The sequence below is a fragment of the Ambystoma mexicanum genome, chromosome 5p (genome assembly GCF_040938575.1).
Source record: "Ambystoma mexicanum isolate Mex_15411 chromosome 5p, UKY_AmexF1_1, whole genome shotgun sequence".
Taxonomy (NCBI): Eukaryota; Metazoa; Chordata; class Amphibia; order Caudata; family Ambystomatidae; genus Ambystoma; species Ambystoma mexicanum.
The window spans coordinates 269,013,556-269,030,045 of NC_090930.1; the positions used below are offsets into that span (position 1 = coordinate 269,013,556).

At 40.8% G+C, this 16,490-nt stretch overlaps 1 protein-coding gene across 1 annotated transcript in view; it reads left to right on the forward strand.

The window, feature by feature from the left end:
• The window catches only part of CUL4B (cullin 4B), a 1,392,627-nt gene that overhangs the window by 683,415 nt on the left and 692,722 nt on the right, over nucleotides 1-16,490 (forward strand). Inside the window, exon 14 of the mRNA XM_069612678.1 lies at nucleotides 142-252. Coding sequence (XP_069468779.1) covers nucleotides 142-252 — 111 coding nt within the window. The remainder of the gene's footprint in view (nucleotides 1-141; nucleotides 253-16,490) is intronic.

Consider the following 16,490-nt stretch of genomic DNA (forward strand, 5'->3'; position numbering starts at 1 on the left):
CATGTCATAGATATGGAATACGTCGTCGGACCATCCCATCGAAAGAACGTTACCAGGTAAGAAAGTAACTTGTTCTTCTCAATTTTATAATTGTCAAACTCTGCCTATCCCCTTTTGTAACTAATGTTTTGTATGTTACAGGAAAGGATGTCTTTGAGGCATTCTACAAAAAAGATTTGGCGAAACGTCTGTTGGTTGGTAAAAGTGCATCTGTAGATGCTGAAAAATCAATGCTTTCCAAGCTTAAACATGGTATGTTTGTGTTTTTCATCTGATTGCCTGGAGTTAAAAAGTTTAATTGGCCCAGTTTGTCTAGTATTCTGTTTATTAAACCATGTGTATGCATACATGTTTTTCAATATTCTATATTCACACTAATAAAAAAATGTAATGTCACAGGAGCAAGGCCTGGAACTTGATGGCAGTTGGTGAACTTGTACAGTGGTGGTTTGGAAATGTTGTCCCACAGTTGGAATGAGCCAGTAATCCTCAATTATCACATTGGGGGTTGGGGAGGATTCTGTACCCACCCTCTGCACTGCTATCCTTCAGAACTATTTCATCAAGCAGTTGAAATTCAGCATTTTCTAGCTCAATTTTCATAAAGGGTTTGTGAAGTTGCTATAGATGGCACCCAATCTGCCAGTTTAATGGGCTTGGTCTGGCCAATATGTGGTTCACCAACTGAGAGGTCTGATCACTGAAGTTGGATGATGCATTTTGATTTAAGTCAAAGAGCGATCCCCAGTTTCCAACTACAGCTCAGATTGTACCAACATTTGAGGCCACTGTAACACAATGACCCGATGGGTCATTGCCAACCTGGCAAAAGGAAGGAGGTGGGACCCACTGCTAGAATGGACCAGCTGTGCCACTGCAACAACTCAATTAAAGATTGTTCTCTTGGTGTGCCTTCCCTCAATTACTTGCGACATAGGACATATGGTTGCTCAGCATGATATTGAGTAATAGTTGCCTGGGAAAGGTTGCCGGGGGGGAGACATTTCATCACATTTGCACTCCAAGAAAATAAGCACTTCCCCAAATGTTCTAGGGCTGCATTTAAAATGGCTACTAATACCAATCCTATAACATGTGGAGGAAGGCTTTTAGGGTTGCAGGGAAAAGAGACTACCCGGTGACTTTTTCCCAGGGGACATTTTTACACAGGACCCTCAGCATTTGTGTCTTCCCATTCTAGGAGGAGAATTGACTGCTTAAGTGATTGTATCTAGCTGGTGGTGTTAGAACTTTTCTCTTTTGTCTCTCGTCCATAGACTTGTTCAGGAAGGTGGCATTTGGGCATCGATGTGATGGAGTCCACCAATATATCATTTAAATATAGAACCATTCCAGTTTTACTTGGAACAGACTTGCAGGTCATTTTGATGCACAGTGAGCATTTGGTTAATTGCCTTCAGGTACCAAATAGCGAGTTATCACTCCTACTTGTGGCTTTGGAGTCTTAGGTTTGTTTACCACTGTATTTAACTTACAAAGGGTAATCGCCTAAAGAAAGGAGGTTATCCATACAAAGATATAAATCATCCATGGATTGGAAGAAAAGATGAACTAAGGGTAGTGGGGAGGAATAGCTTTGTGAGCCGGATCACCTGCCATCCCTATGTAATATCTTAATGCTCGCAAACATTTTCAGTCTCTATACAATTCGAAGAATCTTTCTCGTACCTTTTCATTTTTGTCTACCTGTCCGTCTTTCAGTGCAGATCTTAGTTTCAGGACCACTATGCTTCCCTCTTTCACCCAAGATTCCATATAAGGCTTACTACTGAGGAGATTAACTTAAAGGCAAGACAGGGTTTTCAACCAAAAGAAAGACCGTATTTCTTAAGTGATGGCTGTGGCAGAGCACTCTGGTTTAACTCAAGGGAGGAGGTAGGTTGGTAGCATAGGGCAGTAGTTTACCTTAGTTAGCCCTTGACAATGGCCAACACTGGTAAGCTGGAAAATGTACACTAATATAAAATTGCACATAAGGTATCTAGAAATACTAAAAGTACCAGACGGTTCCAGCCCCCACATCCGGCTGCAAACACAACCACCCATAAAGCTGAAGCTTTGTATAGGTTAAACATAAGTGCTTAAAGCAATAGTGCGCTTAAAAATATTATTGTCCCGAGTGTTCGGGCATGTGTTATTAAGCATACGTTGATTGATCGTTCAAACATTTCTTATGCACCTTAACGTAGTTTTCGTCACTTATACTCGCGCAAAGTCAGGCAGCAGAGCGTGGCCATCTTGTGCAAATCTTATCCGTTGCCACATCGCCCTAAGGTGAACTGCCCTGGCGGCACTAAATCATATCCCCCGCCCCTGAAGCTGACATCACTAGACGCGTATGGCCCATCTCACAGCGTCAATGCATGTCTCGTGCCAACGTTCTCTGTGCTCCAGCTAATGACGTGTCTCCATGGAATTGGCAGGACACCTCTTTCCTCAAGAAGTATAAACAGACCGCTTAGCATCAGACAACATCACATTTGCTTTTTCAATTTTCACTCTTTTTTTGTGTATCCTGTGGCTCATTTCTGCTCTGTTCAGCTATCTTTGTTGCTCGGAGCCCGTGCGAACAGATACTAGTTCTATCATTACTATCTATTTTGATTTAGTCGCATAATGGCAACAATACAGCCCTACCAGTACGAGTCAGAGTATTCCGAGGAGGAATTAGTCGAAAGAGAAAGATGCGGCAACGATGGGACTTCGGATGACAGTTGGGAGGACGAATCACAGGATCAAGAGCCTGAGCCTAGTCGCGTAGAAGACATTTCCACCTGGTGTACCTGCAATTGGTGCAAGGTCATGCCAACCGAGAAGAACTGCTGCTGCCGAGAAAACTCTGGATGCTTGTCCTACGGAAGACGAGACACGGTTGCAATGCGTTACCGAGCTGCATTACTTCAGGTCAGCCTGCCTCACAAGGTCTGTGTTGAGGATTATGATGGTGCTTATGCACAAACTTGGCGCAACAGTTTTCCCTCCTAATCCAAGTAACGAGTAAGTGTACTCCTAGATTTGATGTCACTTTGACCACTGAGGCCACTTACATTTCTTCATTGTCTCCTATACTGTCGTAACTTTCATCTAGCACCGCCAAATTAATGTAGTCTTGCAATTCTATACATCACTTGCGATTTGGGGAAATCATACTGGTCATCTTTTGTGTCTTTCACCTACAACCAAGAAAAAATATTTCTCTGTGCCCCCAACATTACGGAATGCATAGCTATTCACTTTTGTAATGTGTCTACACTTTAATGCCCAAGTTGATTGATCCATGAAGTAACATTTGTACTGGCAACTATGCCATAGGGTACACGATTGCATTTTCAGCTAAGGTTTGATACACGTATCATGTTCATTTAAATACAGTTTGTATGTTTCTCTTCCATAGGTGGTACAGTCTGGTGGCCTATCGTGCGTTTACATGGTGGCTTCATGGGAGGCTTGCATACTGCGTTCGACGAGTAATACCGGGCTGTGGGGTTGGTACCATTAGAGCCACATTCCCCATTGACAGCGGTCAGTACAGGGGATTTTCCCACACTGTGCTGCAACCCGAGGTATATAATTGTAGTACATTTCTGCCATCAACATCAGCAACAAAATAAAATACAACTGAACTTTTATGCATGGTGGTTTCAATTTTTCAGTGAATCAAGGACACGCTCACTTGTCCTGGCAGGGCTGACTGGCTGGCATAAGTGTGTCTCTCCCTTCAGCGTTGTTCTGGTCCTTGTCTGCACACCTCATGCCCATCCATCCCCCCTCCATTATCAACGGCAGTTCGCACCTGTGTCTCTGCCCTCCCAAGGGGCTCTCAGGGTGAGAAAGGCCAAGGTGCCAAACACCATGTACACTTCAAAGGCATCTTAAGCACAGGTGGCATTGTACACATGGCCTAGCCAGACCCAGTATCTCCAGGCAGGCTCCCCTGAAGCAGGCCGCGCCCCTGCTATCCACATCAGACCACGCCATATACACGTCACTCATTCACATACACACCCACTTTTCTAATTCTTTATAAACCCCTTGATATTTATCATGAGAACATCTGTGAGCACTGCAAGTCAACTCGTGATTGCGCTACCTGTTCACCTGCTACTAACTACCCTTCTTGCTGAATCTGTTTGTTGGTCAAGGTAAGAGCAGGTCACCAAATAATCTCTTCTTGATCTCTAAATTTCTATCTATTTCGAACAAATGTACCCAGTAGTGTAATGTTCATTCATCTCATTGCCATTACCATTGACTTCTGTTTAATTTATGTTCTCGATATATAGCAATTGTCGTCCGTTTCAATTGGGATAGAATTGCATCCTTCGCGGACCGTGTCTATAAGCATGTTTCCTTTTGATGCATGAAGGTACATTCAACAGACGAGTAACACGTTACGACTTCGGTCACATCTATCAATTATGTATGAAAGTTATCCTAGTGTACAGTCGACTACGCTACACAGGTTTTGCTTCTGTGACCGAAAAAAACATTGCATAGAAAAATGTGATATAATTCCATCTTTCTAAAAATAATGTTTTAACTATGTGTACTTGTTTTATTTTACAGATTTCTCAACAATGCCTGCTTGTATGGTTTACGGTTGCTGTTCTAAGACCCATAGCAAACCTAAGGGCACAATAATGCATATATTCCCGAGGAATATAGATCTAATAAGAGAATGGGTCAGATATTGTGGACTTGTGCTGGGTGAGCTTGAAAGTAGAGCCCAGGATGTCTTGGGACTTGAGGGGCGATCGATTCCGCAGCCTGCACTTTACCCCGGATATGTACGGCCAATCGCAGTACACAAAGAGGCATTGACTCAGAATGTCTGGTAAATTGCTTCCAAATGTAATTCCAACTCTATTCATGCGCACGCTGCCTTAGGTGAGTCACGGTTCATGAATGAGCTGTAGGCCTTGGGGTACAACTACATGAAAGGATTGGTGCTTTCAGTGTAAATGTTTCTTACTAAACTTTGCATTTCTACCAGATTGTACTGCTTTATAACTATAGCCCATTTTGCTAGACATCTGTCCCTGGTTTTAGGAGCATCATAGAAAATTATTTATGAACACCGAAAACTATGCCATAGTGCAATTCGAAATGAGCACAATCTTTTTGTAATCGGTTGCTTCACATGTCCATTCTTTTAGCTGAGCATATTGACTGAAGCACAGACTATCGGTAGTGACATTACCAACACATCCAGTCTACTAATGGTGAGCCATACAGACATGCTGAAGTTCATATTCTTGAGAGTTGGATCTTCCCACATTTCTAATGCAGATCTAATTTTTTACTTTACCACTTTGTGACAATGCCCTGAAAATGAAGGAGCAAGATTTGGCATCCATTTCTTTTCCAGAGTCAACAACTTTGACCGCCTATCAGTTTTATTTTGCTTTTCGATTACATAACTGTATTATGCATGGAATTTTATATAATGTGAAATAGTTTACGTATCCTGTCATTTCATTTATGGGTTTTTATTTATATGTACAATTGTCTGCATCAGATTGTCTTTGCTCAATTTCAATTTTTTTATCCATGCTAAAACAAGCACTGTTAGAGGGGGATGCTGGTACTTTGCCTACAATTACATCATCCTTTGGAGCTGGTCCACAATATGAGGTATGCATACTGACCGTTCCCTTGAATTAAAGAAAGTTAATCCTACATCTGATACTATTAGACGGTGACATTCATATAAACGTGCAGTTTTTCAAACTTTTATCATTTCAGTTGTAATGTTAAAATTTCTACCCTTATGGTGAATACAGTGCAAATACTAGAGTGCAACATGACAATCAGTAGGTTTTGCATGGTGATCTCTGATCAAGTACACTTGCCATCAATCAGGTGAAATTCCAAATGTCTATTTTGACTAAATGACATACACTGTTTACGAGGGTATGTAAGTGTGCAATAAAGAATTTGATTTCAAATACGATTGATTTTTTTTTTTAATGAATATTCTATTCAAGAGATCTATACAAGGTCAGGAATAGAAGAGGAGGCACATGGATCAGAGTTAGTGGACCAGCTTGCTGTTGTGGTTGTTACAGTGAAGAACACGGTTTCACAGAAAATCAAGAAAACAAGGGTTACTTACATTTTAATTTACAAAAAGTGGTTTGTGCTGGTATTGACCTCGTAACATGTTTTTTTTTTTAAGTTTTAATCTAAAGTGCTGTATGTTGGATTTACATTTAACACGTTTTTACAACCCATCTCCTAGAGGCCCAGAAGGAAAAGAAGTATAAAGACACAGACAACAAATGAAACCAAACATACTGCTTGCCAAACAGATTTCACCATGGAGCAACTATTGTTTGAGGCGTGGCGTAGTCCAGTCAATAAGCAGACTTGAGATGCTTATGCCCAATGGCCAGAAAATGAATTGAATGTGACCGATGAAGCAAGCAAAGTGTTTTTGGTCTATTGCTACAATGTGAGAACTCTACAAGATGAAGAAGAAACTGCATATAAGGAAGATGCTTTTGAATTACTCAGTGACCACTTCACACAATCTACACCTGTAAAAAAAGGGCCACCCAATAAACAATCGACATTGATGGTTTCTTCAATTCATGTGCAATAACACAAGCTGAAATAACAGGCGCTGAAGCCTCAACGCAATTGACTGAGGAACTTGCCAAAGATCTCGACTTCATTGTGTCTTGTTTGGCTGATATGTCCACCACAGTTGAGTCTCAAACCACATTCCTGCAGGACGATGGCCTAATAAAGGAGCAGAAATACATTGTACTCAACAGCTGCCTGGTAGAGATTATACTGATGCTGAAATGTGTCCATCCAGTGAGGGGGGGTATGTGGAGAGCCATTGGTGAATGTGTCTCGTGTATCACAAGGCACTAACTTGAAAATCCAAGCCACCTGTGCCCTGCTACATGCTACATTTTCATGGTCAGCTCAACCGATGCTGGGCAAAGTGCCAGCTGGAAATCTACTGCGTGCAGCAGCTTTACTTTTCAGTGGATCTACTTTTAGGAAGTTGTCCAGCTTCTGTCAATTTATGGGACTTCACCACCAAGTACACCAAGTACTCTTTACTGTCCGGGAACCTGCTTTTCGGATTGCGCTCCTGTCAGCTGTTTCAGCGCTCCGCTTTGAACGTGGGACTTGCTCCTTGCTCTGTGCTGTGTTGCTGATGGTCCATAACGAGGACGTCTTTTACAGCAACACCAGTTTGCCTGGAGGCCAAAAATAGAAAAAGGCGCCAAACACGCTGACTCCTCCTTCTGGAGAGCTCGCCTCGTTCTGACGATATAAAAACATAGACTCCAGCGCACCCGCGCTGCGCACCAAGTACACCAAGTACTGTTTACTGTTCACGGTGCGCGGCGTGGGGCGTGGAGTGTGCACAGCAATTGCTTCAACTGGAAGCAGCACGGCAACGGCACTTAAGTGTAACTGTTCTAATTTTTTCTTTGTTGTGCATATTGTGAGAGCATTGTTCTATAACAGCCATTATATAATTTGCTTGATAAGTGGCTGGGTGGGAGGTGTCCGTAGTAAATTGAGCATTCTAGATTTTGCTTGGTGAAGTATTGGTGGCACTATATTAACGTACACGAGCATTGTTGTGCTAGAGTTGCAGCATGGTTAAAAAGCTGAGAAATGGGAAAAGGTGCCTAAATGGGTCTCCCTCCACCTTAAGTGAGGGAAATGTTTCAGACGAAGAAGATGTTCATGAAACGTTCAATCGGACAAAAAAGAAGGGTATATGTGTCAATAAAAGTGCTAGCGATTTTGTTGATTCCAATGTAGCCTCGAGGAAAATAGAATCTGCAATTACCCTGAGTAATATGAAGATTGTATCAGAAAACAATAAATTAGATAACCTAGCCCAAACCCACAGTGAGGTAAATGTGGAACCTACGTATTCTTCGAATCCCATAATCAATGTACCAATCACTGATAGCTCACTGTTGGGGGCGATGGCTGAGGGGTGTAGTACATCTATAATAGACACCTCATTGGTTGCACCAGTGGTTCTTGCTGAACTTCATAGTAGAACTCGCCTATCAAATGGGCCATCGACACCAGCAGCGTGCTCACGTGGACTTGGAGAACAAGTCCATTTTCATGCTGCAATCGCAGACAATTTGAATCAGCTAGCAGAAACAAGGTTGAACGATATTGGCTGGGTATTAAAAGGGAAAATACAAAATGCGAGCTCACCTACGAATGAGATGAAGGGAAACCTAACAGACATAACTGACTCACAGTCTCCGGTCACTGGTCCTGACATATTTATCCCTAAATTGACCTCAGATGTATCTCGTCAACCAAATTCCTCACTTCCTCTATTTCCTTTGGAAGACACATTAGTGGATCTTAATCAACAAGAACTACAGAATTTCCCAGTTTTGGCAAGAATTCTGAACTTGTTGGACAAAGGTCATGAATTTACACATGGAGCAATTGGTGCTCTGAGCCTAGCCAACTCAGAAATCAATGCCAAACTGAGTAGAATAGAGGGATTTCTGATGGCGCAAGACAAATGTCATTCTTTCTGGGCTGATCAAGTGCTTAAGGAAAAAACAAAACAAGAGAATATGCTAGTGGAAACTAAGCCTGAGGCAAAAGTGGGGAGGGTGACTCTGTTAAAGTCCCAAGGCACGCAAACGATCTCTGGAGATAAAACTGATATTACTGATATTGATATAAGTGCCAATGCCATGGAACGGAGCACGAGACAGCTGCCCCCATATGTGGAGATAGCAAAATTACAACATGAAAGGATATTCGTACTAGAAAAGATACTGCTGGCTGCAAATCTAGTGTCAAATGAATTTATGGGGGAGAAAATTCCTGTCCATGATGAAACTAAATCACCTACACCAGAAATTACTCCGGATAGTCCTACACCCCTTACAGATTTGATTGATCTAAAGGATCAATGTAATATAGAGCAAAACGTGTCTATTGTAGCCCTGGCAGATAATGGTAATGAAAAAACCTCTACCTTCTTCATGTCTCGCAAAGCCAAAAAGCTTCATGCGAGAGCTATGAAAAGGAAGACTCATGCTGGCATACAAAATGATAATACACAGACAGGACTTATCATAACAAACACCAAAAATAAAAAAAATAACAAAAAAAATAATATCTTGCCCTTGACAGGCAATATATACAAAAAAACTTCTGATATAAAAATAAACCCTGAAACTGTTATTGATCTAACTCAACTAAATACAGAAAGCCAGGTGCTATTGGGTGTGAAAAAAAACATAGAAAAGGAGGATATATCCGCAGTGTTACAGAAATCTCCAGACAAGACACAAGCTCAGGTGAGTGGCGTACCAGATGTACACCTTAAAGAGGGTGAGGCATTATCAACTCCGCTGCTTATTCAGACGCAGCTACAACGGTTCTTTGAAAAAATGGATAAGAAAATAACATCATTATCGCAATTTCCCCAGGGCTCGGGGCATAACATTGATGGTATTGATCGTGTTAATAATACTCTGTGCGTCAGTGAGCAATGCGAAGTAAGTAGCGTGGATAAAGATAATGTCCCCTTTCAGGTTCCTGGGGATGCTAACTTACAGGCCACGCCCAGTATTTCAGAGGCATATGCAAAAGCACAACTGCTTAGTGATAGTAAAATCATAGAAAAACGTGGAGAGGGGAGAATTTTAAATGATAAAGAAATATCCCAAGAAATGAAATTGATAATGGGGTGGACGGTAGATTCGACAAAGGTCGATAAACCCAACCTAAATCGTGCTTCTCTAATGAAAGTGTTTCACCAAATTCCTGCTTTACGAAATCTAGTATCGAACGACATTGACTGGATTAGACTCCCTTACGTGCCTAATTGCAGGATGCTTTGCAAATTTCAATCCGTAATAATTGCCTCCTTGATATGGAAACATGAAAAAGATCTTCTAACACTGGGCTATGGTTTGTCTGCGTATTCCTCGATGGAAGATGCTACTTGCTTTGTTGAACATCTACCATCACTGACTCAAAGTGTATTTAGCCCTGAGGCACGCGATAATCAGTTGGCTAGTCTGCATGAAAAGATCAGAGTTCAATCTGAAGCAGTGGCACAAATTGCGACAAGACTTGCGCGGCTAGAGCCACTAATGAAAACCCTAACAGGGGGGTCGCAAGATAAAGTGAATCTATAAGATAATGTATTAGTAATAAATTCCTGGAATTGCTGTGGATTTAGAAACTTAGTTGCATGGTTCCAAAATTGTCCTCAGGGGAATCTACCCGCGATAATAATAGTCCAAGAAACTATGGCTCTACATGATATCTATTTAGAAGGCTATATGGCTTATTGCTCACATGCTGTGAGAGGCCAATTTGGACGTCCATCTGGCGGCCTTGCGATATTCATAAAACACGCATATTGCGTTGCAACTTGTCAAGTTTTTACATCCACAGATATTCTAGCTATTAAGTTGTCATCAAGTACGCAAACATTTTCAGATATTCTTCTGATTGCACTGTATTGGAATCCTACTTTAATGTCTGTTGATAACATAATCGAAAAGTTGAATCAGGTGTTGTCTGATTCTGTCGCAGTTACTACTAATATGCAAATCATTATAGGTGGTGATTTTAATTCTAACCTTTGTGTAACGAGTGTGTCCACTGAGAGCACAATTAATCAATATGCGATATCATCATATGAAAGGGGACAATTGTGGACAACTTATTTCGAACTATGGGATATGCAAGTTATGCCATTTATGGATCAAGATCCATTATATACTTGGGCCCGTGGCACAAAGACTTCGACTATTGATTATATTGTAATGTCAGGGGCCTTAGCAAACACATCATCAATGTGTAATATCATACCTACCCACCTAAGCGATCACTGCATTTTGCAGTGTAGGCTGGATTGTAACCTCCCTGTTTACAATTCTGTACCTGCATTGTCATTATTGGAATTAGATCGCAAAGCCATCTCTATTAGATGGAACCCAGGTTTATATAGGCACTTAAACTATTTGGTAAATAGGGACATAGTTAAAACAAATACCCAAACGATGTCCAAAAAAGAATTGAACTTATGCGAAAAGAAGAACGAACTCATGATACACAGTCACATGGAATCATTAGCAGCCCAAAGAAAAAGCGAAAAACATATAAACTCTGCGAGTGCTTACAATGTTGCAATTGCAGCAAGGAAAAAACAGAAAAACTTTGACGTACGTAAATTATCTGAAAACTATAAATCTATAAAGTCCTATGCTAATGAAAAAAAGGCAATTTTGATCAGTTATAAAAACGATCTTAAACAACTTAAGTTTAATAAATATATCAAATCAAATCAGAAAATGATCCAAGATTTGATTAAGAAAAATTCAAGGGAAGTATGGAGGGCACTAAAAGATCCATTGTTGAAGGGTACCTCGTCGTTATGTTCAGCGGTGAGTGGAGAGGTCTGGATCGAAATATATCGGAAGAAATATGCCATGCCCCTAAAATTTAGCAAAATTCAATGTCCAGACTTCATGATAGATCTCCCCTGCCATTGCCCCTGGAGCATAGGTGAGATCGAACAGGTAATAGGGAAGCTGAAATCTTCCAAAGCTGCTGGTCCGGATGGGATCCCTCCCTGTGTTATAAAAGATGACCCGAGGCTTTGGTCAGAAATTATATTAAGGCGACTGGAATGGGTATTCCGAACTAAAACTGTACCAGAATCATGGCTATCGGCAATTGTGATACCCTTACATAGTGTGAATGATCCCAACAATTTTAGGCCGATAGCACTCATAGATGTCACAGCGAAGATCTTTGCTGCCTTAATTCTGAAGGATTTAAATGCATTCATTGAAAAACATAAGATCCTGTCTCGATACCAAACAGGTTTCCGGAAGGGAATGGGCACTCACCTCAATGCTACCATGATGACGCATTTACTGAAGCTCTCTAGGCAGAAAAACCAAGGCCCGATCTATATGGCTCTGCTGGATATATCTGGGGCTTTTGACTCGGTAATAAGAGAAATACTGTGGCAAAAAATGGGAGAGTTACATATACCATCTGAACTTATAGCCATGATAGCACTCTTATATACTAACACCTCCTATAGGATAAAGATCGACAATACCGGCCTATTGACTCCTCCGATAGCCACACACATAGGAGTGAAACAAGGATGTAACCTTGCTGCCACGCTCTTTAACTTATATCTTACAGAGATTGATAATATATGGGCCACTTGTAATTCATTTGCGGTTAAACTGGGCGATTTACGTCTTGAATGGCTGGCTTTTGCGGATGATCTGATTTTGTTCGACTTAACCCCTTTTGGTCTCCAAAATAAACTGGAATCTCTAGTCAAATTCTGTGATACCCATAATTTGATCTTAAATTCAAAGAAATCTAATATTTTGATCTTTACAAACAAGAGAAAGATCATTAGGTATAAATGGAGCATTAAAGGGTTGCTCATACCCCGTGCTTTGGGTATGATATATTTAGGTTACAACTTAAATAACTCAGATTCAATTTATAAATGGCAGGTCGAAATTGTCGTTAAAACAGCCCCACTAATCGCACAGATGAAATTAATATACTTAAAGATCTGTCAATTTTCTCTACTTCCATTGATTGAGTTCTATACACTTAAAGTTGAAGCAATAATCCTCTATGGCTTAGACCTATGTTCATTAGAAATTGGGAATATCCTGAATAAAATCCAAGGTAAAATTTGGAAAGAAGTTTTGCATTTACCCTCATCTATTCCAAATGAAGTAATTATCCATGAACTTGGACTGAAGTCTCTTGCATATAGGTACTTATGGCGAAAACTTGATAGCTATGCTAAAATGTTGGACCCTGTGTCAAACTCTTTATATGAAGATTTAGGAAAAATGCTCAAGCATGGCATGCCGAAATCTGTTTATGCTGTTGGTCAATACTGTCAAAAAAATCTGATAGCGTTAGCAATGGATACAGAAGATCTAATTAAACGGCCCCAAATTGTGAAGAGTAAACTATTTCAGCATGATTGGGCAATGATAGCCGATAAAATCGGCAATTATCCAGCATACAAGGAATATGCGAACTTTCGCCATAAACAGAAACCGTTAATCCCTTACATCAGGCAGGCTCCATGCCATAAGATACGAACAACATACATGCGTTTCAGATTTAATCTGTTCCTGACAAAAGAACGAACAAAATGCTGGCGGAATATTGAATCATCACATGTAGATACTTGTAGATTCTGTAAGGCTCAATCGATTGAAACTTTGAAGCATCTTGTGATTTATTGCTCATATTTCGCAAAGGAGCGCCTAAGATACTTAGGTAATTATGTGGATACATCATCAAATCATAAATCTGAACTACTGTGGTTACAATGTATGTGGGGGTATAGGCAGCCATTGATTGTCGATTTATATTTTTTTTTGTCTGTGATAGAGCAGAAGCTGGCAAATATCAAAGTTACGTATGAATGAAGATCTAAGTTTTAATAACAAATTGCTGATACAAATTGCTAATAGTAATATCACTCTGGAAGGCTCAGGGCTGATCCGATATACTTCAGCTATATGCTCTAATGGCTGAATCGAACTTATTCTTATCAAGTTCCTAGTATGCTGCTATTTATATTGTCTGGTATTTTCCATTATATTTTTTTTTAGTGGATTCAAGTTCTTAGTATGTTCTATCTTTATTAACTTGTATTTTGCATTATATTTATTTATTTATTTTTTTTATTTTTTGCTTATTTTTTGCTTGTTATATTTTTTGCTTGCTATGTTTGAACTTGATTTTTATATGATAGAACAAGATTTTAAACCGTTGTTGTAAAGATTTTGATATCGAAAAAGTATTAAAAAAAAAAAAAAAATTATGGGACTTCAGTTCCTTTCTAAAACACAGTACTATAAATATCAAAGATAATTTAATTACCTGCTATTAGTCAAGCCTGGAAAATTGAACAAATGTCTATTGAAAGGACATTCTCTAGCAAACGGTTCAGGCTAGCTGGCGATGGACAGTGTGACAGCCCCGGATTTTCAGCAAAGTACTGCACATACCACTTTCAGGACATGGAAACAAAACAAATTGTGAGTTCTGTGGTCGTGCAGGTGTCCTAATGTAAATCCTCAGTGGCCATGGAGAAACATGGTTTTATACAATCCCTGGAAGATCTCCAATCAAGGGGAATGCAAATAGACCTCATAGCCACTGACCGACGTGTTTCAATAGTCAAAGCCATGCAATAGCAGTTTCCAAACATTCGCCATCAATTTGATGTATGGCACATTGTTAAATCAATCAATAAAAAAATTACAGCTGAAAATATTTTACAGTGGTCTGTCTTTCAGCAACCATCTTTGGTGGTGCTCCCAAACTTGTGATGGGTCTGGAAATTCAACTTGAAAAATGGCGCTCATTGATGCACCACTGTTCCAACGTCCACTCGTGGACAGAAAACCTACATTTTCACCAATGTGCACATGGACTGTTATCGGAGGAGCAGGAACGCAAGAAGTGGTTGGTTCCATCTTCACCTCTACACAAAGCTTTTGCGAAGATCCTGTTTGATAAAGATCTGAAGGGACTCACAGAATTCTGTCACACAGGAGATTTGGAGGTATTCCACAATATGTGCCTGAAGTAGAGGCCCAAGAGATTGCATTTCGGCATAGACGGGATGCAGTATTGAACATTACTAGCGGTACTAGCGCATACCGAGAACGTGAAGACAGAACAATCGAGGACTACAGGAAACTTTGCCATGATTTGTTACACAATGACCTTTGCGAAAAGAAGCAGAATGGGGTGGTCAAGCCATTCTACCAGGAAATGGAATTTGATTTTGTGAAAGACCTCACTTTGACTGTGTTGGACATGCATACTCATGTAATCGCTCATGATTTTGTTCCTAGGAACCATACATTGCCACAAAACATTGCAAACGTGCCCTGTCCACCGAAAGCAGACCTCGTGGAACAGTTTACTTCCTGGTTCAAATGATTAGCAGCTATTTATTTGTTCAACAATGTTTATATAAATTGTCCAAATAAAGCGTCCACATCATCTTTTCAAATGTATCCTCTTTGTCAAGAAGTGCCTTTAGGAGGATGCCATACAGTGTAACGCTGTGCTTTCCCACTCCCCGCATTCGTCAAGCTCTTCTGGGTCCTTCACTGATTGGGGGAGAGTCAGATGTATATCAGCATGAAAGCAACGGTGGAGTCTGCAGTTGCCTTACCAAGCACATGTCCAAATAGCTGAATAAATATGCGTCCCACAAAGGAGTGAGCCCTAGGCTAAAAAGGAAACTTGACATGCAAGAAGTACTGACTGCAAACAGCAAAACGACGCTTGAAAGGGGGTTGTTGGTGTGAAATTGGTGCATTCTGACCTATATTTGTATGGGGGCATGTGTTAGGGGTCGTTGCTATCGGATGCCTTATCAGTGGGGCTGATTTTTGATTTGCTGCCTTTGGAGTCTTACGATTTTAAACGCAGTGGGGATAGGTGTCAGTGTTACCAAAATATATGACCACTCCTGATTAGGTATATGAGAGGTGAATTTAAGGTGGTGCGGGGGTAGGGCGTTCAAAGGGAATAGGGGTCATGGGTTCAGGGGACCACGGCCTGGCAGGAGGGTGTTGGAGATGGCATGAGTGAGCAGAGATGGATTGTGCACGAAGGTTGGAGCAGGGCTTGCTCAGATTCTCATACGAGCACATTTTGTGAGGGCTCGACACTCGCTACTTGCAAAAAATTAATAGCTGCATTGCCGTGAGAACAGGTGATGGGCTGAGCTGACAGGTGGTTGGGGGGCTGGCTGAGCAAGGCGCTTGGAGAGTGAGCAGTTCACCAGAGGGACTCTAAAACTAAGGCATTTGGAATTAAACAAACTGTTTTCATAAAAAATAAGTAAATCACTATAAATTTCGCGTCCACCAATGCCAGCAAACAGTTTGTTTGTTTTTTAAAAATATTTCAAATGTCACGTAGGTCTGCAGGGCTATTCGCTCCCTTGGGAGTTTTGCTTGTGAGCTGTGCACACCCACGCATCCTACACTGCTAAGGTTCGATTGTTTTTCGTCCTTGGATGAAGGGAGGTGTAATACCGTCAAATATGATGAGGTTCACCATTCCAAAACTGGACAAAGGAACATGTCATTTCATTTTATGAAAATTCGTTGATCTGAACGGACACTGCGTTACGCTGAGAGAATGGAAATGCCTAATATTTAAGTTTTACTGTAGACAAGTTTATAGACGAACAGGTCAAGGTTTCATTTTCTGACTGGTATTGCTGGCTTACATTGTAATGGGTTGTTTGTGGCATATTGCAACGACACGCGAAAACAGCCTGTGTGTACTTGTCTTTGTCCGGGGACATGGGCAGTCTAGCACCGAAATGCATGTAGTCCGCATCTGGGTTCCCCCAGGTTCCACCAACGCCAAATTCTACGCTAATATTCAGTTAAAAT